At 42.8% G+C, this 25,822-nt stretch overlaps 1 protein-coding gene across 2 annotated transcripts; it reads right to left on the bottom strand.

The window, feature by feature from the left end:
* Nucleotides 1–5: 5 nt before the first annotated feature.
* Nucleotides 6–25,348, bottom strand: LOC117148749. 2 transcript variants are annotated; one of them, XM_033316342.1, is made up of 13 exons: nt 24,765–25,348; nt 8,390–9,382; nt 5,001–5,233; nt 3,906–4,262; nt 3,578–3,773; nt 3,238–3,339; nt 2,978–3,173; nt 2,729–2,917; nt 2,526–2,668; nt 2,142–2,467; nt 1,930–2,085; nt 1,700–1,861; nt 6–1,640 (listed from the first exon to the last, which is right to left on the bottom strand). In XM_033316342.1, exons 2-13 carry the CDS (start codon nt 9,046–9,048, stop codon nt 607–609), a joined length of 3,753 nt encoding a protein of 1,250 aa, XP_033172233.1. In that variant the 5' UTR covers nt 9,049–9,382; nt 24,765–25,348; the 3' UTR covers nt 6–606. The 2 variants fall into 2 exon arrangements, with proteins under 2 accessions (XP_033172233.1, XP_033172241.1); XM_033316350.1 differs by lacking the exon at nt 24,765–25,348 and adding an exon at nt 10,254–10,274.
* Between the last annotated feature and the right edge of the window lie 474 nt (nt 25,349–25,822).

Genomic DNA, 25,822 nt, shown 5'->3' with positions numbered 1-25,822 from the left:
AATATGTGTATCATAGTTATAATATCTGATTTTCTTTTACAAATCATTAAAAGCTTGTTACACATTATTTTGATTTCGCTAATTATTAAATAACAAGCAAATAGAATAATATGAATTTCTAATCGTACACCAAAAAGTAACATAAACTATACACACAATGATAACACTTGAAAAATTATTCCTACACAATATCTTCTCAATCACGTCTACAAGGAACATTTACATAATATACAAACATACGTAATACATATAGTTACAACGATTTTTGCATTGAGGCCAGTGAACAGAAACATGATTCTATTTTAAATATTTGGGCCAGTGAGCGGGAATAGATAACCAAACAAGAGTCGAACTCACCTAACATGAATTTGAATTGGTACTGGAAGCTTACAGTCTAATCGCGTCAGTTGTTAAAAGAAAAGTATTCTTCTAAAACTAAAAAAAATTAGATACACGAAAACAAAATTTTGAGAAATAGTGGTTCAAATAGGCTAAAACTTGGACTCAGATGTAGGAGAAGCTCCAGTTGGACAAGCTCGACGCATAAATAACTAGATAAAAACTTTAAACTAGGGTCACAATTGGTTACTAGAAGGGTTATGATTGCTAGACTGAGATTTCCTGAATATGTACACGTTTCTTGCCGCTGCCGCTCGCCGATCCCGACGTGGAACTGCCACCTGCTCCTGTCTGGCGCAGGATTCCCGTTTGCTGCTGCTGCTGTTGTTGCTGCTGCTGTTGCTGTTGGGCTGCCAGAAAGGATCGTGGTGGTGGCGGCGGTTCGGGAATGTCATCATCCCGGGTGATTTCCGAGTCATGCCCGGCCGCCGCTTTCACTGCGTCCTCTATCGCCTTGAAGGACATCTGATCCGAGGACTGGACAGCATAGTCGAATTGCTGCGGACTGTTGAATTGCAGCGTGGTGTCAACGAAGGATCCACGCTTGCTGCTCATGGCCGATGTGGATTCCATCACCGAGGGCAGCGCACTGTAGGTGACCATTTCAATGGGATCGCCTGGCTTCGTTTTTAACAGATCCAAAGTGCTCGTGGAACACGCGCCCCAATTGTCTATCATCAGAGACGTCTGGCCCGTCGACGATGATGGTGGCAGTTCCACCAGAAGCTTCTCTTCCTTCAGCTGCTTGGTCTTCTCATCGTAGCAGCTGTACTCCCCGAAGACGACGCCCACTCCGCCCTTGCTGTCCACCACGGAGCCGCTCAAGGTATACGCATCTGGGATGTCGCTTGGACCAGAGCCACATGCTCCTCCGCCGCCGCCCATCAGAGCGTTGAGCTTTAGGATGCTGGAGTTCTTGCTGTTATCGCCCTCCTGCAGCTCCTCTTTGGTCTTCGCATCTCGCGCTCGCTTCTCGCGCTGATGATAAATGCCCGCGAAGATCAGGACATTCAGGATTAGCAGGAAGCAGCCCACGGCCACGGTGGCTATTAGGGCTGTCGTATAGCTTTGGAACTGTTTCCCTCCAAGACGGCGTAGCAGCTCCAGGTTGCCAATGATCCCGGTGGACGCGGTGGCCAGGTCCTTCTGAGTCTCCACGCGCACTATCCCAGTTCTATTGTCCTTTGGCGACTGGGTGGTGGTTAGTTCCGATACAGACATGGCTCCATCTATGCCGCACTCTGCAGGGAATCGTTAGGATATTACTATTATTAAAAGTATAATTCGCTTTTTAACTAACCTGTGGTGGTAGGTGTTCCCGTGCCAAGCGGATTTAAGGCTTGCGTGGCATTTGTATTTGGACTCTTTGAGGGCGGCGGTGGCGTCGTTGTCCTGCTCCTCTGCATGATGATGATGTTATCATCTTCAGCAGGCTTAGTCTGTAATTGTGGTCGCACAACGCCTGGTAATAGAAATGGAAAATTCACATAAAGAAAATAATCAAGATCTGAAATCCGTTTTAGATCTTACCCTCGTAGAGATCTCTGTTGTTCATGTCGTCCTGGAACTGATGGTGTCGCATGGACTGGTCATTGATGTTAAAGTGGCGATGCAGCTGAGGAATAAGGTTCAACCACATGGACAGCTTATGACCGCGGTAGTGGCTCTGAATGTTGGCCTTGTTTCCTAATAATGTTTCATTAACATCAGCTATATTGCATTTGTAGGATCTTAGGACTTACCCAATTCCACGTACAGCTGATTGACCACATCGTAGGCATCCCAAAATGGCAGCTCATCGCCATCGTAGCTGCCCACATCCCGTTCACTAGAGATTCCCAGCTGGGTGAAGGCTGCATCATTGCTCCGCAATCTTCTTCGTATGTAGGCTCGCTTCTCGTGCATCGCATTGCTCCTTCGCTGATTGTAGAGCACTGCCAGATTGAGAGCCTCACTGAGATTGGGATGTGTCAGACCCGTGGAGCGCTTCTTCTGCTGATGCAGCGCAGTTTCCAAGACCTCGTTCGGATTGGGGAGCACTGACTTCGCCGTGGATTGATTCGGATTGCTGTGCAGTTTGCTATGTTAGTAAAGAAGGAACAAATGTTTCATTTGCACCAGCTTACCCAGTTTTGGCAAAGTTGGACAGATATCGCAGCATTAGTCTACCGATTTGGCGCTCCTGGGTGGTGTAGTTGTGTGGAAAGAGCGGGGACATTGGCAGACCCAGCCAAAAAGGCACATCTTCGCCGCGCACGGAGCCGGATCTCTGGGGGATTGAGGACGATGACTTAGTTAGGTTTCCCATAACTGAGGTGTATTCACCCACCTGTGGGTACTCCTCCTCGATGGTCTTGTGTTTAAAGTGCAGAAAGTAGGCGCGACCTCCACGCAAACTGTGCATGTAGCCCAACTTAATCAGCGGCGAGGCCGTGTGGCCATCGCTCAGGAATTGCAGGGTGGCGTCTCGGGAGCTAAGAGGATTACGGATGGCCTTCTCCCAGTCGGTGTACTCGTTCTGCAGCGAAATTGAGTTTGGGATTTTATTCGCCGCAGCGCATAAATTAATCGAGCTCACCTTCAGAACGGCAAATATCTCGTTCAGATGATAGTGAAAGTTGTTTCGCACAAAAGTGCGCAGGATGCGATCCCGTCGCGTCTCATTGAAGCCGAACTCCAAGTCCTGGGCACTCAAATCCAAATAGGACTCCACAGATGTAAGGCAGAAAATGAGGTCACGTTTCGGAAAGTTTGCATATTCAATTCCTGAAGTACTGTTTGTGCAAAGTAAGTAATTAAACGCGAGCTGTTTTCACTATATTTTATAACATTCAGTACCTAACAATAGCTGATCCAAGGGGCAAGGTGGTGCTGCCCAAAGGATTGGCGCCCGGCGATATAACAGTGCCATCCACAAATGGAGCGAAGCCCACGAGGAATCTGTAATATAATAAAACCGAATAATAAAAATCCATTAAAGTTTTTAAGGTCTATTTAAGCTGGGAAAGAATATATCATAAGGTTTACATTTAATTCAATTAAGCATTGCATATAGTAATAATTTATTAATATTTAAATGCTTTAACGTTTAAAGCTTAAGCTCAATCGAAATTCAGCTTAATCGGCTTTTGAACGTGAAATATGCCCGTGCTGCGGATTAATGGAATGTGCGACATACCGTGGATGATCCACCTTGACGGCCAGCAATTCGGCGACGCTCTTGGTGCGGAGGCAGGGGGCCAGGTCGTCGTACAACATGTCGCCGTGGCATCCAGTCTGTTCCGCCACGCGCCTCTTCACAAAAAGGGGATTCTTCTGAATGGCCCACGGCGACAGGGCGGAGCCGCTCACCAGAACCGTGCGCTGGATTAGGTCTGATGAAAGGTTTACAATTACTATCAAGCTCTAGGTAATCGGTTCTTAAAGTGAGTTTTCATTGGAGTCATATTCAAATCAGTTTGATGCCATGGCACTTCAAACGTTTCAAATATCTAGCTAATCCCTACCACTTGCCACTGGAGACACGACTAGGATGTTGGCCAGCACAGCTCCAGTTCCGTAGCCCAGAAGTGTGATGCTCTGGGGATCCCCGCCAAATGCCGGCAGATTTTCTTTGAGCCAGTGAAGACCCGCCACCAGGTCCATCAGTCCGAAGTTTCCCTGGGCACTCTCCTTGCCGCCGGTCTTCAGGAATCCAAAGATTCCCAAACGGAAATTGATTGTCACGACGATGACATTGCCGTGGGCAGCCAGCTCGGAGCCATCGTAGGGATTCCCTGAGTTCCAGTCGTACGATTCGCCATGGATGAACACCACCGTGGACAGTTTGGTCTTCGGTTCGCCGGTGGTATCATCGGTGTTACCTAAGTGACAGGTGATGGTAATGTATTTACTATTCTATTAAATATGTTATTTTATGGTAACTACAAATTTCACATTTCTCTAGCAGATGATGAAGGTCATCAAAGTTGCCAAATCCGCAGCGCTTGCAGTAAATAATAAAAGACACTGCAATGCACTACGGAATTGAAAACTTCAAAACCAATACCTTTTTGAAATATATAGAAACAGTAACTTCCACGGGGCAATGTATTAATTACTTATTTAATAACTTAAGTTCTGAACTGCAGAGTATGGGTATGCAAATTTGATATTGATAACACGATTACATTTTTAAATGGGATGCAATTAGCAATAATCATTTTCTGTACTCCAACCGACATAAAAATTGGATTTTAAAAGTTCACTGCACGAACTAATAAATATATTATCTGTTTTTCGATTATCAATCGATTATTTGTATTGTAAAGCTAATTAAAAATAATTCTGGCAGCGTTTGGCAATTATAAAAGTCGCCAATCGATCAAATTAAACGTAATTAACTCGAGTAGCCATCACAGCGCGTTGCATGCGATATTTTAAAGTAATTATTTGTTTAAATCCGATGCTAAAGCCTTTTAAACAAGGCGTAGCTATAAATATTCATTACCTATCTATTTCTGAGAAAAACTACTTGTTTTGCTGCTGTGTAAACTACAATTTAGTTTCGATTACACTGCACGATTCCCCGGAACGCAATCAAATGCGAAAATGGCACTTACGTCTCTGGCGACGCGTCTCGTAGGGCACATAGATATTTAGGTATAAGCAGTCTTCCGATTGGTTCTTCAGCAGCGGCAACAGGCGGCGCAGCTGGGCGAGACGGGCGCGGGGCACTTCCAGGAGCGCCTCCGGTCCGTTGGGCGGTATGGGTATGTTCTGCGGACAGACCGGCGAGAATCGATCCGCGCTGCGAACCGTTTTCCACGTCGAGGGTGTTATGGGGGGCATAAATCTGAAAGAGGGGCCAACGGTCGTTTCGATAAGTAAATATACCATTTCGGCCACATGGGCACAACTATCGCATCACGTATACGCACTGTGCGCCCGTGTACACATGCACAGTTGAGGCCAAAATAAAAAGAGCGCGTCTTTATTGGTTTTCGAAGCCGTCTCTACTTTATTCACCAGTTGGAGAATATTGCCTCGTCGATAAAAGAAGTATAACATTGAAAGGAAAATGTTGAAACATAAAAATTGAAAATAAAATGCGTGTTATAAAGTATTATGTTAAATCAACGCTAATATTTTGATCCATATATGATTATATCATAACTTTAATCACTATAAAAGGTCACAGAAATTAGTTCTTTCATTCATTATTAAAAGTTCAAAAATTATTAATTAATGGATTATTAGAGTTCAAAGAGCTGTTAATCGAACACCAACTGTTGGCTTGTGTGGTGTGTGGAACCGTGCGGCGATTAAAAGGCAAAAGGATTTGCGGGGCTCGTAAAACACAGAAACTAAGTACCGCCCATCAATCAAAATTGCAAACTGCTTTTGATTAATTGTGCATTTTATTGTTTTGCGTTGAAATCCATCGATCATGGCATGAGTCCGGATTGGACGAGTCAAGGAGACAGGCATCAGCGATAAATATGGCTTGGCCATGTTGATTTTATGACACGATAATTGACGCGCAACGTTTTGATTGTTTTTTCGCTTCTTTGTGGCTTTGAGGAGGCCCTCGTTTAGTTCCATCCTCGGCATCATCCTACGCCGCCTCATCCGCTTCTGCCGCTTCTTCCAGTCCATTTGGCCAACCGGGAAAAGGCAAACAATGGACCGCATAAACAAAAAGCTCGCGTTTTGCGGCGGGCATAATTTTTCAGCTCTGTGTACGTGACTCGGTTACCAGTTTATGGTAACTCCTAACCACTTCCACCAAGCCAACGCATTCGACATGTTCGCTTGCTAAAATTAATACTTTTCGCCAAAAAGTTACGCCATAAACTATTTATAAACGAATATAGCAATTTTTGTTGCCAACTTTTTCGAGTGCTAACAGGCAACGTTTTATTCGGTGTTTTATGTTGGCTTCGCGTACACGGAATTTTGAATTTTCATTCCCCGCCGCCCATAAAAGTATGCTATGCAAACGCGAAGCGGTGGAAAGCGCACAAGCATTTGTATAGGTTAGCTAACAAGCTTACGTGTAGGACAAACAGAACGTATAAATAACCATATAAATTATTAAAAGCTTTCAGCGTCATTCGATTTTCGTTCTATTCGCTCAAAATTCTATATTCTGCTTAATCATAATATGGTTTCAATATCCCAGCGAATATGGTGCATTTTCTGATTGGCAGACTTGGCGACAGATGCGATTGATTAATTGCCTCTTGGCTCTCGCCTCCGCCGAATAAGCACGTTTTATCTGCCCACTTTTTGCCACGAAGTGCGCCTCAAATCCCCAAGGACCTTCCAGTTTGATTAACTCCTGCCAGTCGATTGCCGGCATCTGTTGCTGCATGATAATGAACCGCATTCATAAACGACTTCATTTCGCAGGCGTCACACTCTGCCACAGGAAGTAATTAAAGAACAATTTTCATGAATTGTGGCTAAGCAAACAACAATGAGCTGTGGCAGCGCTGGAGCTGTTGAAGGACCCTTTAAGTACTCCATCCAATCGCTTCATCAAACACACTTGTTGTTCGTGCATGTCACACAGGAGCTTTTGCTCCTTTTCCCTGTCAGCATGTGTGTGTGTGTGCGTGTGTCGGTGTGCCAGGATAAGTGTGAAAGTGCCCAAGTAAGGGGAAACTTTTGTAATATCCCAGAAACTTCACTCGGGGGCTCAGCTTTCCGCTCGATACCATCGGTAGCACCAATACCGTCAATACCATCAAATACCGACGATGGCTTATCGAAGTTTTGCGGCTCAGAGGTCCTTGACGGGCTCCTGAATCCCGAAGCCGTCAACTGTTTTGTTATTAATTGGTTGTGGAGCCTCGCTGATTCCGACTTCTATTCCTCTCGAGAAACACCCGCAAGGTATTTCGCTTCTTTTCGTTTTTCGTTTCGTTCATTGTTTGTTTTTTTTATTTTTTTATGAAAACGTAACCCCAAACTAACTACTGGAAAGAAAGTTTTTAATTGTTACGTATACAGTGCAAAGTTGTGGATTAATTCGAAGTAGCACTTTGGCTTCATTACGAGCGGCTCCCTTTGCCAGCTCCCCGCGGAACTTTAAATCCTCAAACAATGGTTTGGGATTTCCGGGTGCGGGTCCGGGATCGGATCGGGGCCATAAGCTTCTCACTTGCAGGCATCTCGGGCCAGAAATGGAGCCACCCCCAGCCGCATAGTGCCAGGCACCATCCACACACATATTTCATGAGAATAATTATTAAAATTGCTTCGGATAAAGTTGCGCTGCGGCGCTGTGTGAAAAAAAGTTGTCCGAAAGAGGCGAGCCTTTCAGCCCGATACGACCCCCATGTGGCGCCCAGATTGCGATGGCTCCACTGGCGTCGGAGGTGGGAGCGTGAGTCACGGCGAGGCGGAGAAATGCCTTCTCGAATTTAGCACTTCATTTTGCATTTTAGTTGGATTAGTGCGCAAGTTGCGGGAAAGTCCTGTCGTCCTTTAATAGACTTAATTTCCATGGAAACTCATTAAATTAATTTCTGAATTCTAAGAGCGCCACCCTTTGAATCAAAAATTTTTCCTTCTACTGTTTTGTTTGTGTTTGCACAATCACACAATTAGGATTTTACACAAAAGTGTTTAGGGTAAAAACTTTCATACATTTTCATAAATCAAATCATATAAAATTAAAATCATTTCAAAACCAAAAAAAACTGTATATAAAATTTTTGCTAGACAAATTCTATGTATTTAGTTTCCTGTTTATTGTAGCTTATTTGAGAGAATTGTTTTCTATTATATTTATATATTTGGCTTTCACTTTATCGTTTACAGATTGCTTCTAAAGGTCACATCTTACACTTCTAGCTGATTCTCTAAAAATGATGTACCATGCCCCAGGTGGTTTGGCCACGTGAGTTTCACGGCGTCATCGCTGCTTAGAAAGTTTCTACTTTGCCGAGGACGACGCCCCGGGGATGCGTAATCTTTTGCGACTTCAGTAGACTCGACTCACCTGAGACTGCCCACCGGGGGCGAGGCATAGGGAATGCCCAGGAAGGCCTCCACGAGCGGCGAGGAGCGGACGACGATGCCTCGCAGCAGGCCGTACTTGGTCTTCACGGTGTTGCTGCCGCCGTGGAGGCATTCGCAGCAATCCGGCCAGAGGCTGGTGAGCAGCAGGAGCACTAGCAGGGCACACGCCTCCGGGTGTCCGGGTTGTACGGCTGAATGTCCGGGATAATGGAGGTGTCTCCTCCGCGGGCTGGGCGCACCAGCTGGCGCAGCTGATGCTGCTGACGTTGCTGATTGCTGGCGCCTTTGATTGTGTTCTTCGGTTTTGGAATTCTCTAGAAATCTCTTTAATGTTATCAGTCTTATAATGCAAATTCCCGTTGCCATGATGCGGGCATCCGCTTCCGCGTCCCCATTTGTATGCGCTCTCGTTCCCTTTCCCGTTTCCGTTTCCGCTTTTGCATCCCCTTCCGCATCCGCATCCGCATCCGTTTCCGCTTCCCGCTCTTTAGCTTTAGCTTCATCTGGTGCATCCGCATCTGCAAGCGTTTGCTGCGCAATTGAAGCACCGATTGTTTTAATGCAACCCATCAAGGAACCGAGGCAAAGTAAACCGTAAATGTGTAGAAAACGCGATTGAATTATCTTAGTTTGTGCCATCCCTGCACCGAGCTTCAATTGGCCCGCTGGTCCCCTTCCGTTTCCGGTTGGCCGTGACACTTGCTGCGAGCCGTGGCCATCGAACTGTGACTTGGGCTTGGGCTTGGACTTGTAGTTGGACTTGGACTCGGTTCGGGGCAGGATGCGGCCGGATGTCGGGTCCGCTTCATCTTGACAGCCGTTGTGCGCATGTTGAGCTTGTGATTCACGTGCATCGCCGTCATGGTTGGACCCTAGCGCTTTGATTTCAAATATTATACACCGGACGTGTTGGCCTCTGCTCTATTAGAGTCGCAATTTCAGCCTGCAGTTGTCCCGTCGACCGTGGAAATATCTGCGAATATGTGAGAAAAAAAAAACAAAATTCTATCATAAGCGTTTTGGCTAAGCGAATGTCAATTGGTTGGGCTATGGGTTACGGGTTGTGTGGGAGTGCCACGGGGCAGGATTCCAGTGCGGTGTATTCCTTTTATGAGATTGCAGTTTGCAGCTTGCAGATTACAGATTGCTCTGCGGAGCAAAGTGCAGACCTGGCTGCTGTGGCAAAAGAAGGACCTTTACGCTGTCAGGCTCTGGTCTTAACTGCGCCACGCATCAGAGCGTGGCATCCTTAAATAGCCTTGGTCAATGCATCCGGCCAAGCAGCCATAGGAGCATCGCCAGATGCGGCAGTGCCACCAGCACTGGCAGCAGCTCCATATCGTTACACTCGCAGAATGGCGGGCAGTAAAATCAGTACCAGATAATAATGGTTTCAATTATTTTTAACCGATGAATTATTATTGGTTTTTATTCGTTTTGTAATTCTTGAAGTTATAAAGAACTTGGTTTTTAATAAGCATATAAGCAAAACATTTTCAAAATGAAGTAACCATGTTTTAAACACTTGAAATAACTATACATTAGCTAAGGGCAGTGTATAATAGAATTTTAAGACATGATATTTGGAAGTTCAAGGTGCAGGAACTGTGGCTAATGTTTTTTTTCCAAGTGTGCGGTAATGCCAATGCCTGCTTTGGCGCCCACTTTATGGCTGCCACCTCAGTCGAGGCACGTTTGTGGTGCTGTTGGTGTTGGTGCAGCTTCAGGTGCAGGTGCAAAGCGTTTTGCACCGTTTGACCTCGCCCCCTGCCTCAACCCCAAGCCCAGTGCAATTCCCAGCCCCAGACCCAACCCCCACCCGTAAGCCATCTGAATGCTCATACCCATCCTCCTGTTGCCTCTGGTGGGGCTTTTGTGCAAGTTGGAGCATTGGGTGATTGCAAACGTGTTGGGTCGCTGTGAACTAGTTCAAAGGATGTGTTTTATGGGGTATAAGAAACTGGTGATTGATGTTTGAATCGGTTCGAATGGCCAACTTAACGACCGGCTATGATCATTTTTGGAAGATTCAATTGTTATTTCATTCCTGTTCACTAGAGTTTATAACTCTTATATAAAAATAATTTCAATTTACGCTTACTAAGTATTTACCATGTGGTTTCATACTTGAAGCCTTTAAAAATCGCTTTAAAGTTGATTTTAAAAAATGAATAGACCCATTAGCAGGGAGCTGTCCTTAAAAGCTTGTGTATTCCGGTGTATTAATCCATAGAAACACCTCCATTTGCATGGAAATTCGCATAACCCACTCACCGCATTACAATGTTAATACCCAGTGTGGGCTGCGCAGAATGGGGTGAAGAGGCTTTATTTGGGTTAAGATAAAAATGTGTAAATCTGTCAACCTTTTAGGTGTTAATTTAATGTACTTAAACGCTGTCCCCGCCATAAGGGCACTCGGAAAACGGTGCTACCACGGCCGGACTAGGATGCGGACCCCAACCCGGTTGGGTGTGGTAGCACAAATGTTATGGACTCCTCTAAGCTCTTGTGGGCCTCATTAACAAATGCTGCGACGGCTCTGTTCTGCGGGTTTCAGTCGGATTTCAGCATGGTTTTCCATTGGATGCGGAGAAGGAGGCGAATCGGGATGAGAGTGCTCGCACAAGCGGCCATATATCTTCGTCCTGCCGGAGCAGAGCTGTTTAAATCCGTATATTTTATAAGGCTAAACAATTGGCAAAAATAAAACAATGCTGGAAACGAGACGAGTTGAGCTCAGTTGAGATGACTCCGGTTGAGCTGGGCTAAACAAACACACATTTCACTAAATTGCAGCCATAAAACTAAAGTTTAACTATGCTCCGGACCCGGGAGTATTTCCCCATCCCATATACACATATCCCATATCATTCCACATTCTCTATACAGCCCTTGGATTCTATACGGATGTGTGTTTGGGTGTGTTGACAACCAAAATGTCGGCACGTTTTGCAAGGAAAAAATAGCTGGTGTCTTTAGTGGACTCTGCTTTCCGGACGGCTAATGCGGTGAGTCATCGTCGTATGGGATTTTCGAATAAATTTTCCCCCACTTTTCAATTAACTAAAAGCTGAAAATGACATTCCTGCTTCATGCGCTGCACTATTTTCCTGGCAGCATTCTTATTTATATTTATAGAAAAGCTTAAAGTTGCTGCGAAGAACGTAATGCATCTTCTCCGGTATGATAAATATTTACATTTTCCCTTTATTCGCATTGCTTGGCAAATGTCTTTCATGGCATGCGTTTTCTTTGGCTCTTTGCGTCGTTTCAATTTTCTTTCTTTCATACGTCTGCATGGGAAATCTGTAAAGACCGATAAAATTGCATATTTTCCCATGAAAGGCGTCGACCCGGAGGGGCAGCAAAAAAATTAAGAGGGGTGTGGGGGGTGTCAGCGTCACGCAGACATTTATCCCGGGCATCACGAGCGTTCATTCACACAACACGGTCTACACGCTCAGCTATAGAATACATATACATATATACTTACACACACATATGCATGTAACCATATAGGGGCGGAAATGCGAGGAACTGGCATGGAAATCATGGCAACGCAAACAGGAAATGTTACGCTCCCGTCCCGACTTACTCAGGTCTTTTTCTCAACTCGCTTGCCAAGAAAGTGACGGCAGGGTAAGAAAACGATGCTCCTTGGCACTAAGTCGGGCTCGACTATTTGCTACCCAGCACGTTAGCAAAATTGAATGCTTAATGGTGCCCAACTAAGTTAATCTAATATCTACGTAGTCAAAACAAGCAAAATAGAGTAGTAGATAGTTAGTCTTAGGTGCACCAGCTAATGGCATTTAAGAATTTATTATAATTCCACAACTTCGCTATTGCCGCACTTTGCATCTCTTTAGAATTCAAATTAAGCGACTTTACTGCGGTTTGCAGCAGCGAGGACTCCTTCCTCCAGGACATTCGTAATGGGTAACTGGCCCGGAGAAGTGGCAATCCACCCGCAAAATTCACCCCACCCTTGCCTTAAAAAAAAGACGACTGGTTCTCTTCGCCTTGTCAATGCCAGTTGCTGGCTGAAGTTTTTGCATTAAAAGTGGAAATAAAAGTTGCAAGACGCATTAAAAATTGTTGCATTTTGCAATTGCGATGGAATTGCAATTGTGCAACGGCGATGGGTATGAGGATGGGTATGGGTATGGCAATTGCGCTGCACTAGAGCTGCTGGGATTGGAATTGGGCTGTGAATGTGGATAAGGATAAGAATGAAGATGAGGATGAGGATGAGCCAGGGACATGGCTGATGTCGATGATGATGACGATGCTGGTTGACGGCTTGCAGCCGGAGCACTTTTTAATAAGTTTCCCAAATGAATCTCGGATAAACTCATGTTTTCCCCAACCATATCCTTCGACAATGCATATATAAAAAAAAACAAACAGAAAAAAAGAAACCGAAAAATGTAAGGAAATTGACGGAGAAAAGCCAAAGCAAAGCAATATCTTTCGTTTAGTCAGGCATTCAATTGATTTTCTATAGCAGGCATCAGGAAATACGCTTTAAGCGAGCAAAAGAAAAGCGGAGCGAGCAGAACGCAGAGAAACAATGGAAAAGCGACGGGAAAAGGAAAATATTTATGAAAATAAATAAAGATTGGGCTACCATCTCCATGGAGACTCGGCAATGTCGGTTAAGTTTTTATGGCGCAACGTTTGCGCTCTAACCAAATGTTATTTCATTTTATTTTCCTTCTGCGCCATGGCTGACAAACGAAAATTTGATAAGAATCTGCAGACTGTTAGGCAAATACAACTGAAACTTTAAAGAGGAAGCCGCAAAGTTTTATATTTCCTAATCAAAAACCGAAAGAACAAATAATCGTACGCCAAACATCATGTGGTTATTTAGCCATTTGCTTGAACAAAAGTCAAAACAAAATCCTCTCGACTTCTTAGACTATTTATCCGAATGGAATTCGCTTCGTTTGCTTAGTTCAAGATACAAGATACTCTACTACTCATTGATTGAGGCAAATATAGCAAACTAAATAGAGCAAATTAATTTGACCGATATATCAAGTGGGCTTGTTAGTAACAGAATTTATGATTTCTACGAAATCATAACGATGGCAACTTAATAGCTGTGATATTTGCTTTATTTCTCTTTGTATATACATATATTTATTTTGATTACATTTCGAGCATTTGGCAATTCAACAGTATACGTTGATATTCAACATGTTGACTGAGGCATGAACAAAGGAATCGAATAAATTTAATTGGACTACGTCCCCTTGAACTTTCCATTCACTCTCTTTTTCGCCAGCCGAAAGTTATTTTTTGGCCATATTTTCCACAGGCCACACCAGTTTCATCACAGGAAATGTACTTGACCCTCGTTTGCAAATCGTTTGATGAATCCATTTGGTGCAATCATGAAAATGCGATATAATTAGCAGCCAAGTTACAAGGACTCGCAAAGGACCGAGGACCTATGGCGTTTTCAATTTCGCACCGAAAGTAATTGCGCTCCCTTATCCCTTTTTTTTTATATATATATTCCAGCGTGTGTTTTTTATTTTATTTGTCATTTAAATTATAATTCTCGTTTGACCTTTTTTTCTGAGCGCCCGTGTTTCGAGTGTGTCTATGTATGTGTGTGCGAGTGTGTTTGTGTTTGTGCGGGTCCTTCTGTCAGAAAAAGGACGAAGCGTCTGCTCGAAATGGCAAAAGGCGAAAACCATGCGCCTGGGCAGGCCGACAATGTGGAACTACAAAACATTTCAAATGCCATTTAGAGCCAGCCGTCGTTGTTGCACCTCACTCATACAAAGGACAACACACTGGGAGAAAATGAGTGTCTGAAAAGCAATGTCATTACTATATATTACTAAATTAATGCCTGAATACCTTTTAAAAATCAGTACAACTAAAACCTAACCATATGATCACTTTTGTTAAAGAGAACAAGTGAAAAAACGTTTGCATATGCTAATTACATACCACACTTAATTTAGGGTGGACCTTATTATTGCTAATTTTAAAGTCCAGCTGTCAACAAGTTAACTCACACCCTTTGTTTTGCATTGATAAACCCATAGCATTGCACGGGGGATTCCTGGTATTTTTCAGGTGTACTCATATAGACGCACTCTGCGGACTGGATGGCATTTGCCGGAACCATGGGCGGCGAAATCACAGAACTTTCCCCTTTCATTATGCTGCAGAATAAACGAGGTTACATGGCTGCTTGATTCCACAACCGAATAAGACAGGAAAGGGGCGAGGCCGCGGGTCCGAGGAATGTCGTATGTCCTGGTCCTGCTACTGATTCTGCTCCAGCTCCTGGGCACTTGGTACTTGGCCAGCTCTTTGGGTCTCGTTTTTGCTCTCGTTTCTCGAAATCCAAACTTTGTTATGTATTTTTCCGCACTCATTTTTACTTTTTGCTAGTTGTTGTCCACATAGAGGAAAATTCGTCGAGCTGGCGAATTTCATTCGGAAATGCATTTCTTTGGCCGACAAAAAATAACAAGAAATTTGTCAATATAGCATATAGATTCAACTTGCCACACACAGCATGACCCATTCGGCATTGTCTGGTTACTGACCCACTCCCAATCCGAACGCGAAGATTTATATTACGGCCATTCCTTTTTGGTAATTAGAAAACAATTTTATGTGCTCGATTGTGGGGCAGAAAGTTTGAACAAGTTGACAAATAAATTTATTGCCATATATCTGCGTGCCAAGGCAATGCGAAAGTGAATATGCGTCTGGCATTTGCAGTCACTCATTTTAGCAACCCAAACCCTTGGGCTCCTGGGAACGGAAATCGAAAATAAAGTTTGAACAGAAAACTGAAGGTTAAACAAGTCTGTGGCATCTCTCGTTTTTTTTTTTTTACATTCTTGTTTTAGCACCGAGGGAAATTGCTTTTTAATGGACTTTATTTAGATGGGTTCAGGCAATTTATCTGTGGGTATGCAGAATGCACATTTCCGGTTGAATTTCTCTTTGGTTCGTTAGGAAAGTACTTGAAGGACCTTGTTCCCATACCCAATTACATATCGTATTCCTGTGGTGAAGCTTGAAATCTCAGTTAGGTGATAAAGAGACAGGATTCTATGCATGGAATTTATTCACTTACTTGTAAGCTAATTTAGTAGAGGGTGCTTTGAAAATTTATTGTAAGCTTACTATCATTAAGAACATGAAACTGACACACTAATTTCATTATTATTTTATTTTTAAGCACATAAGTATGAACATGAACCTGGGCACAACTTTAAGATTAGTGACTTTGGCTGCTTACACATCCTTTAATATGCATAGAATTTCCCCAAAGTCAAATGAAATAATTATCAATTATGTGGAACGCACATGGCTCTGTTGTTCTGCTAGTTCCAATTCTAATTATAATTACTCCCCCAGGATTCTTTGACGCCTAATGACCTAAGGACATTGTAGCTGCACGCAAAATGCAAATGAGCCAACTGTGGTCAATTGAAACATATTCTGGGCTGATTTATGCAAGTGTGTTTGCATATATATATGCCATGTAGGCGGTGATTAACATGGGAATGAAGATACAGATAAGGCTGCTGCCAAGGAGCTGGGTGGTCATCCGAACCGAAGTGGGTGGCAATGGGCCATCCTGCGGCGGCGACCAAAGTAAAGTTGACCAAATTACGCAGGCATAAATTATTTATGACTGCGGCAGGAGGCAAACAGACGTGCAAACACATTCAACATGCCCAACTCTACTTAACTCAACTAGTCCCAGTTCGAAACTGTTAATAGTGGGCCCAAGTACAGTGATGCATCGTTAAAGCAACAAGGCTAAAAAACTACATAACTGCTTTACAAATGTAGCACTGCTTGCGTACTGCTTGCTGAGTAGAAGAGTTTTTTCTACAGTTCTTTTCTTAATTCCAAGTATGAATTTAGTTCAAAATAACAACTTTATCAAAATATTTGCACTGTTAATTTGGTCGTACATTGAATGGTTTCACTTAGCGTGGTTCTCCTGTGGCAAAATGTAGTGTATGTAGCAAGGCGTTTTCTGGTGGGCTGGGCGGCCATCGAGAGGAATATCGAGGTACTTGGGCAAATGTAAACATGAAAGTAGAGAGTACTCTGCCGATGTCGATGCTGCTCACTATGCCGGGGCACCGGCACTCCACTTATCGTATTTACTATGTACTTAGTATAATTAAATGGGCTTAATGCAAATGCTCAGCCGACTCCACTCGACTGAAACCGGTCCTAGTCAAGTTGATTCATCATTCAGTTCTGTTCGAACAGACTTGCGTCGCAAGTCTCTTGTTTTTGCACATTTCGTGTGACTTTGTTTCGTGTTGCTGCGAAAATTACGATCGTTTGTAATTTAATGAGCATGTAAATTAAAAGGATGCACTTAATGCCCAAATATACACCCACACAGCTGTGTGTGTGTGTGTTGGGCGCCACTTTATGCGATATGTGTGCGATGTACTTCCTCTTAGCTTATATACCCAATCGCAATTTATTGCTGCCGTGAAGCGAAAACTTTCAATCGGTGCCAATGGAATTAATTTGAGCCTGCGCACACACACACATACACACTGGCATCGAAGCGACTTTCCTTGTATGTATTGTTAATGTATTTATGTATGTATCTAGGTGTGGGAGCGGTTCAAGTATGCATACTTGTTTTATCCTCGCATCCATATGTATGTGTGCCCCTTAGGCTGTGTGTGTGTGTGTTGCTGGTGGTTTGAAGCCTGGCCGGAAGGAGCGATTTTTATTTTGTGCTTTTCAAACGGCTGAGTCCTGCTGAGCTCTGCTTAAGGACATATCCCAACTCTTTGCGGCATCAACTGATTTTCTCGGATTTCTATTCTAAGTAGGTTGTGATATACACCAAGTTTCGCTTAAAACAAACTTTCTTTCATTATTTCTGTGCCACTTGAAATAACTCTAAAAACATGTTGAAGTTGGTCTAATCGCAAAAAGTGGCTCTTTAATGTTCGAAGAGCTGTGCATCAACATAAATGTAAGCCAGAAAAAAGTGGCAGCATATTCTACAGTTTAATTAAATCAAACGTTTTTAAAAAACGTGCACCCCTAAAAATGTAAAAAAACTACTTTGTTTTTATTATATTTTTATTAACAAAGTTTGCTTTGATTGAAATTAAATAAATAGCCACCTGTAAGTGATAGAGTTTAAACTAATTTACATGTTCGACATTTTTTGTACGAAATTCATTACAATTGTTAAAAAAAAATAAATACTTTAAATTAGATTCGTAATTGGCGAAGTACACTCTATTCACTCACTTCAAAATGGAGTAGCAGTGAATGCAATTATTTAATTCTTTTCCAGCCCGCAGAGCATTGTGATTACTATCTTTGGATAAATCAAAAGCAATTATTTTTAAAATTGATAGAGAAATTATTTTGCAAATGAAAACCACTCAGCTTCAGGACCAGCCACCGCAGAAGCCTCTCGTGCCGCACACTCCACATTCTGAATATTTTATATTCCTCCGGCATTTGTATGCAGGTCTGCAGGTTGTAAAACCTGAGGGGATGCGGAGGGGGGTGGCACATGCGAGTACAAAAGGCCAATTCATTACGCAATGATAATTAACATGTAATCAGAGGCGGTAACGAATTGGTCAGAGTTCGCAGCGGCTCGTAAATATGGCTGGGGGTTTGGTTAAGGCGTCGGTTAAAAGGGAAGGTACCAAATTGAAACTGCAAAATAGACTGCATAAATCAGTCAGAAGTGCTGCTGCTGCCCCCTCTATTGCATTCATTTATTTGCCTTCATCTTCGTGCCATTTTTACTGCTGCTGGCGTCCGAGTAAATGGCATATCAATGCGTGATTACGTATACGCCGCATGGGCCAAACAAATTGCTGTGCCTCTTCAAGGCAAAGTGGCCGCGTTTGGGGGCGTTCGCTTCATTATGCCGAATGCCTACGTGCACTACTTATTTACCAAGCGATGGCGCGACTCTGGAGCTGCCAGCCCATCTCATCCCATTCCACTCTTCTCCATTCCATTCCATCTTATGCCATACCAACCCAACCCAAACGAACACATCCAGCGCCTTCTTTATTTATGGAAGTGACTCGCTGAGTGCGAAGTCCTCGCATATCATCCGTCGCGCCCACGCCAACTGCCCACATCCCGCTGGGTCATGCTCTTCCGATTGCTTCCGCATCATTGCACACTGGTTCGGGCAATTTGTTTCCCGCTTCCAAACAATAATATGCTGAATAAAATTGCACCGACTGAGTGAGTGTACTTTGAAAAACCTTTGTACATCCCAACGGAACAAGGAGTAGAATGCACATCCCAGGAAAATATCTATTTATTCAAGGCCAATGGAAGGTTTAAAAATTCAAGCGAAATTGCAGAAAATTATATTACACTAGATATCTCAAAAGAAAGTGCAAATGAGCACCCTGTATTATGAACACTTCCTAGCTTAGTATAAGGAGATTTTCGCATTTGATTGGATTGGAAAACTCTTTGGCCAAAGCGAATTGCATTCCATTTATTGAAATTCACATTTATGGTTGCTGCAAATCGGCTGGCCAATTCAATCATGGGGTTTTTACATGATTTAACCTGGTAATAAATAATGAAAGTCTCACTTATGCTGTGCAAATTGGAGTAGACACAGCATGATATGGCAGAGTTTTGAATAGCATGAATAAACCTTTATACAATTGCACTACAAGGTATTAAGCAAGGAAATCCACTTAATTTTTAGGCTCTTAAGAGCATTAAATTTGCAATTTTATGTGACACTTTTTGGTCATAGTGAATATATGCTTTTAAGCACTTAAGTCGGATGAAAATGGAAAAATTGGGAAATGTCTTTTCGAGCATTATAGGAATATTAAGAAGATGAAATAGAGGATGAACTATCCTATATATTTTAAGCAAAAGCGGTTTGAATATGGAGAAATCGAGACACAATCAAATTAACCACATTTTTTTACAATAATTTGTAAAGACTATCTATTTAAGCTTTCGATGGAGACTTGGATATTAACTATTGGTAAGGCAATAAGTTATTTATACTAATTCATGACCAGTGTGCCCTGACTGCGGGGGACAGTCCTGCGAATGAGATACAAAAATAAGCACATGCCGAGCGGCAGGATGTACAAGGATATACAATATTTGAGTGTGTGCGCCGTGGGTGCGTTAAACGTCTGCCTCCGATAATGAGGAGCACATAAGAGCGTGTATCGGGCAAACACAGATAGGCCGGCGGGCTGAGCCGCATCTTTATCCTGATCCGCCGCCTGCTGCCTGCTGATGATGTTTACGTTTGAATAATTTATGACACAATAAAAAAAAAAAGAAAGCGGAGAAAGCCAGCTAGCAACGAAAAGCCGTCCGAGAACGGGCTTGGGCTTTAGATACGGATTTGGATGGGTGAGCTATTGCCACTGCAGCAGTAGCCGCAAGGTGCAAAAAGGCGACCGAATCCATGGAAACTGCTATGGCTATGGAAATGCCGTTTGGATACACTCGCATCTGCGGATGCTACGTGGCACACGCACACCACTCGTTCATCCGGCTGAAGAGCCGGACGGGCACGACGGACGGACGGAGCAGTCAGCGTTTTTATTCATTGCGAAAAATGATAATTGGCTACTGACAGCCGCAGGGGGCGTGGAGCGGGTCGTGGCAGACCAGTTGGAACGGTAGCAGGGAGCAGGTAGGTCGGACCATGCAAAATTGGATCGGAATGGGCCGGCATCAGTAGTGGTTAGCTCCTGTTTGCTGCTTAGTGGCAGCCAGTGGAGCTCTCTATACCGGGTAATTGCAAAAGGGTTTATGGCGTTGGCAATGGATTTTGTAACAGGGAAAAAGTGGAAGGCACACGCTAGCGAAACTTAATTCAATTCCTAAAAGCCACTACACATTCAGGTGGCAGGAGTTTCTAAATAACATTAAACAAAAGCAGCTAACGGTTTAGTGTCAGGCGATATTTATGCTCGCAAAGAACAAATAGCAGGGCTTAAAAGTAATATGCTTTTACTATAGTATCAGCATTTAAGTTATAGAATTAAATGAAATGAATATTTACTTTATACATTTTGCGTTCTGACCAAGATTGCTAAGTATCTGATAGTCTAATCGCTAGGCAAACCCATCTTTTTTCCGTGCTTTGCGGTGGTTCTGTGTTGGTGGCGGCTAAATCAGAAACAGAATCAGAAACAGCCGAGTCGAGTAAAGTCGAGTAGAGCGGCGGAAACTGTAGCTGAAGTTGAATGGCAGTTTGAATGGATCGCTGCGGCGGAGAGGGACGGCGATAGGGCGGCAAGGAGCCATCGAGCGAGACGGAATGCGAGTGCAAAAAAAGGGAATATAAATTGCCTCTTAAATATGGAATAAGTGCGGAAAAGTGTACACCAACCGACGGCCACCAGCAAAACAGCAAACATGCACATAGATAAACTATATAGCTTCTGGCCAAGATAAACAACTACAAACACAGGCCCAAACGCAAACACAAACACACACGCACAGATGGCACAACAGCAACAACACACTCGCAAAAGGACTAAAAAAAAATGAAGGAGGAAATCTGCAGAAGATGAAGCCAAGTTTTGTAACAGTTACAAAGATAAAGCAAAGTGGGCGTGTAATTGCGTATGTATGCGATTGTGTCTCTGTGTGTGCGTGTTTGTCAGCTAGGCAGGGGGCGTGGGAATGGGAATGGAAGTGGGAGTGGCACCCACCGCCGCCCACTTCTTCAGTTTTCCCTGCTCATCTTCAGGCCCATCTTCCATGGCTCGTGTCTCCTTTGTGTCGTGTCCCCTTTGCATAGAATCCTTTGGCAATAGACACATAAATTTCAGCCAACACAACATTTCGATTCAGATTCAGATTCATTCCCCATTCAAAGCAAATGACTCGGTCGGTGGGCGGAGTCAGGATGGGCGGGGAATGGTGTGGCATGGCTCCTAAAAGTGTTGAATCTTGTGTTTATAGCCATGTAGATTTCTCACCACTAGTCATGTCCCCTAATCTCTTGGCCATTTGTTAATTTTCCACTTTATAAGAAATGGGCAGACAAATTGCTCTATGTTCTTGGATTCTAAAGGTAAATTACTTCATTATGTCAAAAAAATATATAATAATAATCTTTAAACAAAATGAATACATATGTTTGCTATCCAGTTGAATACTAGTTTTAATGCTGCAACTTTCTTAATAGACATAAAATTAATGAGTTCAGAACAGTTTAATATTCTGAACCCATTTTCATTTTGAACAATTAATATTTATATGCTCATACCCGAATAAATTTGCAAATATACATTATTTATTCAAGTTTAGCAACGTGCCGATTGCATTTTATTGACGGCTCAGATTAATAATATTGTTTTTTTTTTTGTAAAAAAAAACATAGAGGTGTTGCATTTAAATCGTTTAATTACTAATTCTGCATTAACTGTAATTTAATTCGACAAATATTTATACTGATAACATTTACTTTGGCCTGTTATTTATGCCACCCTTTTCTGTTTATTTTTTATTGTTGGTTGGCATTGGATTCATTGTGATTCCCAGCGATTATTCAAAAATATCAGCTGCGTTAACAGCAAATTGTCTTTATTGATAATTTTGCAGTATAAAGCAATTACCAAAAATCATCATTATTTCAGCTTGATTTAAAAGGATAACTTTGCACAATTTTTTCAATGGTGGCTAGCGTACAAAATGCGTGATTATTGAAAATGTAACTACTTTTGGTTTAATTATGATGAACATTTTATTGCAAATTTGCTAAATGCAATTGTAGTTAAAATTTAATTTGTGCACACTTCGTATTTTCCGCCTATTGAGTAGGCAATGAAATCAGAAGCCTAATTTTATTTAATTAATTGCATAAATTAGCAAGTTCATGCGCAAATATTTATGAAAATACCAGAATGAATTTGTAAAAGATCTGAAAATTGAAGCAAATGCTGCAAAGTAAATGAAACTGATTTGGTCTAATTAAAATTCCGCACTGCACACCTCAAGTGTTTTCGCTTGATTAGACAACAGACTTCCCTTGTGAAATTCGATGCTAACGCTAACTAAATTGAGAATTTCAAATTAAGAGGAATTCTCCAAGGTGCAGAATGCAATTTTGTAATCAAACATTTAACTCATTTCTTTTGCCACGTTGATTGCCTCTTGCTTGGCTGAAAGGCGGCGAATGGAGGCAGTCTCTCATGGAAGTACACAAAGTTAAATAAAAGAATATGATACAAAGGTAATGCCAAGAGCCAAACAAAGTTCCACCTTATCCCAGTGCCAATCCCCGGGAAACCCATGCTCATCCCCATTCCCATCCTCATCCTTATCCTCCGTTCTGGCCAACAGATCCGTTTACACCACAGGCCACGACTTTTGCTTTTTTCACCGCCCGACTTGGCTTCACAAGTTGCCGCCACCCAGTTCGCACATTCATATATATATTTATATATATATATATGTTACATATATGTGAATGATATATGTATACACAGGTCCCGCCATGGACACATCGCTTTCATTTTAGGTGCCGCTGAACAGTATAACAAAAAAATCCCCATCTGCACACATTTCGAGCAAAAATTTCAATTAAGACTTTTACTATGAATTCATTTCTGTTTGCCTTCGTGTGTTTATGTGTCCGTTTTTCTATTTAGTGCGTTTGTTTGTGTGCCGCGCCAGCTTGAACATTGGCCAGGATCGCTGGTAATTTTTCGTTGTTTTATGTTTAAGCGAAATTGGTCAACAGTCTTTTGTTTGGCGCGCCGGATGCAATTTTAATCTGCCCGAATGCCAGTCAGACCCACGCAGGACTTTCAGCACCACCGTCGGCAAACCTTCAATGGGCATGACGTATGATGGATAGTGGTGGTGCTCCGATGGTTGCATGAAATAATGACTACAAGCCACAAAAAAAAACAAGCACAGGGCTCTTAAATGGGCAGACACAGACGTACGCACACACTTGAACGAAATGGCAAGAGCCACCACATAATATTTTAGTTTTTTGACCCAAAAATGTCAGCGGGACATGAATTATCACTCCCGCCAATGCCAGCCGTCGCCAAAACGAGGGGAGGTCAAATGGTAACAGGAAACTGGATATGGCCAGGAGCAGAGAGCTTCCACAGATACACGAGATTTTAATCTGAAGAGCGTGTTGAGCTTGGGAAATTAGTTAAAGTCTTAGTGCGCAAGGAAAGCCATTCAAATTGTTTTAGTTGCTTTACAGCTCGGCTGCAACTTTAATCTGCTTGAAAGTGTGTGTATTCAAATGATTGGATTTTAAATGAACCAAAGGCTTATTTAAGGGAATTAATGGAATTGTCTTTAAATAGATTGTCAGGCTGTTTTAATTGGAGAAAGTGTGTAAGCAAATTTAAATTGAAGATAAGGCAGTGTTTGGCATCTAAATAGTTGATTGATCTATTTAAATGACGAAACGACATTTTTGTTCTGAACTTCATGGTTTGAACTTGTGTGTTTTTTTTTAACTGCTAAACTGGAAACCCAAAACATTTCCTTTGACGTGAGGATTATAGTTTCCCGACTGCAAGAGCAAATGATAATCCTGACTGGAAAAGAAAACACATTTACGAAGGATATTCAAAAGTTTTCGCGGCTTATTCAGTTAGTAAAGTGACGAAAAAAACTGCCGGACACAAATTCGATGAAAAAGGTTATGAAAGGTCTGAGTTTTTGCCCGGGTTTTGACATTTCAGCCATATTGAAATGTGGCGGTTGACTTTTCGGAGTGGTCCCTAAAAATTCTTTTTGATGGGATTATCGCGGTCCGCACGCAAAAGAAGCCATAGCATACTTTTTGGGGCTGGCCGCTCTGCCGTTTGATGGCATTAACCCAAAGATGGCCAATATCGGGCCACACAAATGCGAGTCGGGGCTAATTTCATTTTGAGAACAGCCCTCGCAGCGCTGCTGGATGTTTGCTGTTGTTGTTGGCCGCAGCCACGCAGGTTGCTCTTTGCTTCGCTTCTGCTTGTTTGCCTATGTTTGCCTATGAATAACAAGAAAGCCAACAACTACGCGGGGGCTAGAATGGGCGGTGAAAGTGGGTGGGTCGCGCTCTCTTGTGCTCAGGGTGAATGGCAGAGCGGAAGAAAGTGGTGGAGGGTGGTGGCCGGGGGACTTTGCTTCTTGAGGCGTTGCAAGGCGACGTCGACGACTGTCACTTTCCAAGAGGGAGAAATCTGTTTGGGGCGTTTTTATTTTTTTTTCTTCTTTTTTTTTTTTTGCTTGTGCCTTGTGTCCTGTGTCGCTAGGCGCAACTTTGCCTGTACATTTCTTTTTTGCCTCCTACTTTCGGCTGACTTATTGGGGCTCACCTTTCGTACTGTTGGTCCTCGTCCTTGGCAAGCTGCTTAATCGTCTTTGTCCCTTTTAACTTTTGCGCCGCCAATTTTCTCCGTTTTTCCCTTTCCCGTTTGTTGGTGTTGTTTGTTCGGGCACTCTCGGAATTTTCCCCTAGTTTTATTTCAGTTCTTTTCGCCGTATTAAAATTTAGTTCGCTTTTCTTTGGCTTCTGCCTTTCACTTTCGCTTTTCGCCTTGCAACGGAGCGGTACCGTTGTATTCAACAAATTGTTCGCGCTTCTCCTTCAGCTTCACCTTCACCTCTCTGCGACTCTCTCTCCACTACACTCTCACTCGGCGAGGGTGTGCGTGCGTGCGTCTGTTGGCGTGTGTGCAGCAGGTTTTCACAGTTAATTGAGTCTCTGGTTTGCTCTGGTTTTTACCGCTGCTGGTCACACTTTTTACACTACCTTCGAGGCACTCTTTTTTCGAGATAACACATTACAACACATCACATCACACACTGGGACCAGCTATTCTTGTGCGCTGCCCTTGTAGGTTTTTCTTGTCTTTCGCCCGTTTTATCCGTGCTCCGTGTCCGTGTCCGTCTGCGTGCGCGTTCGCTCTTGCTCTGATGCTGACACAACGACAACGACGATGCTCCGACTCTAATTGCGTTAAAATATTTTCGCTCCCACAACAACAAAGCCAGCTACACAGAGCGAAAATCAAATTGATAGCCAAAGCTCCCGGACTTACCATGCATTTTTGGGATGAAGAAAGTTTTTAAAACTTTTCTGATAAGATGTCCCGTTTAATATTGCTTTGTTCAATTATCACCACTTTAATATTAAGTTATACTAAAATTTACTGAATACTAGAGAGCTTTTCTAATAAATAAATTGTAAATCATTATTATTGTTTAAATGATTTTATTAGCATATTAATTCAAACTGGTTAATTAATGTTTCATCACAACTACAAGCATGCATTTTAAATTAAAGGTAGTGTGTCATTATCGTTTTGTCTATTGTAGAATTATTTATTTCTGTGTAGAGAAGGAGGAGAGAGAAGAGCAGCATCAGCAACAG

This window comes from Drosophila mauritiana, chromosome 2L (assembly GCF_004382145.1).
Source record: "Drosophila mauritiana strain mau12 chromosome 2L, ASM438214v1, whole genome shotgun sequence".
Lineage (NCBI taxonomy): Eukaryota > Metazoa > Arthropoda > Insecta > Diptera > Drosophilidae > Drosophila > Drosophila mauritiana.
The sequence above is the reverse complement of the archived record's forward strand: the minus strand, read 5'-3'. Positions and strand labels throughout refer to the sequence as shown.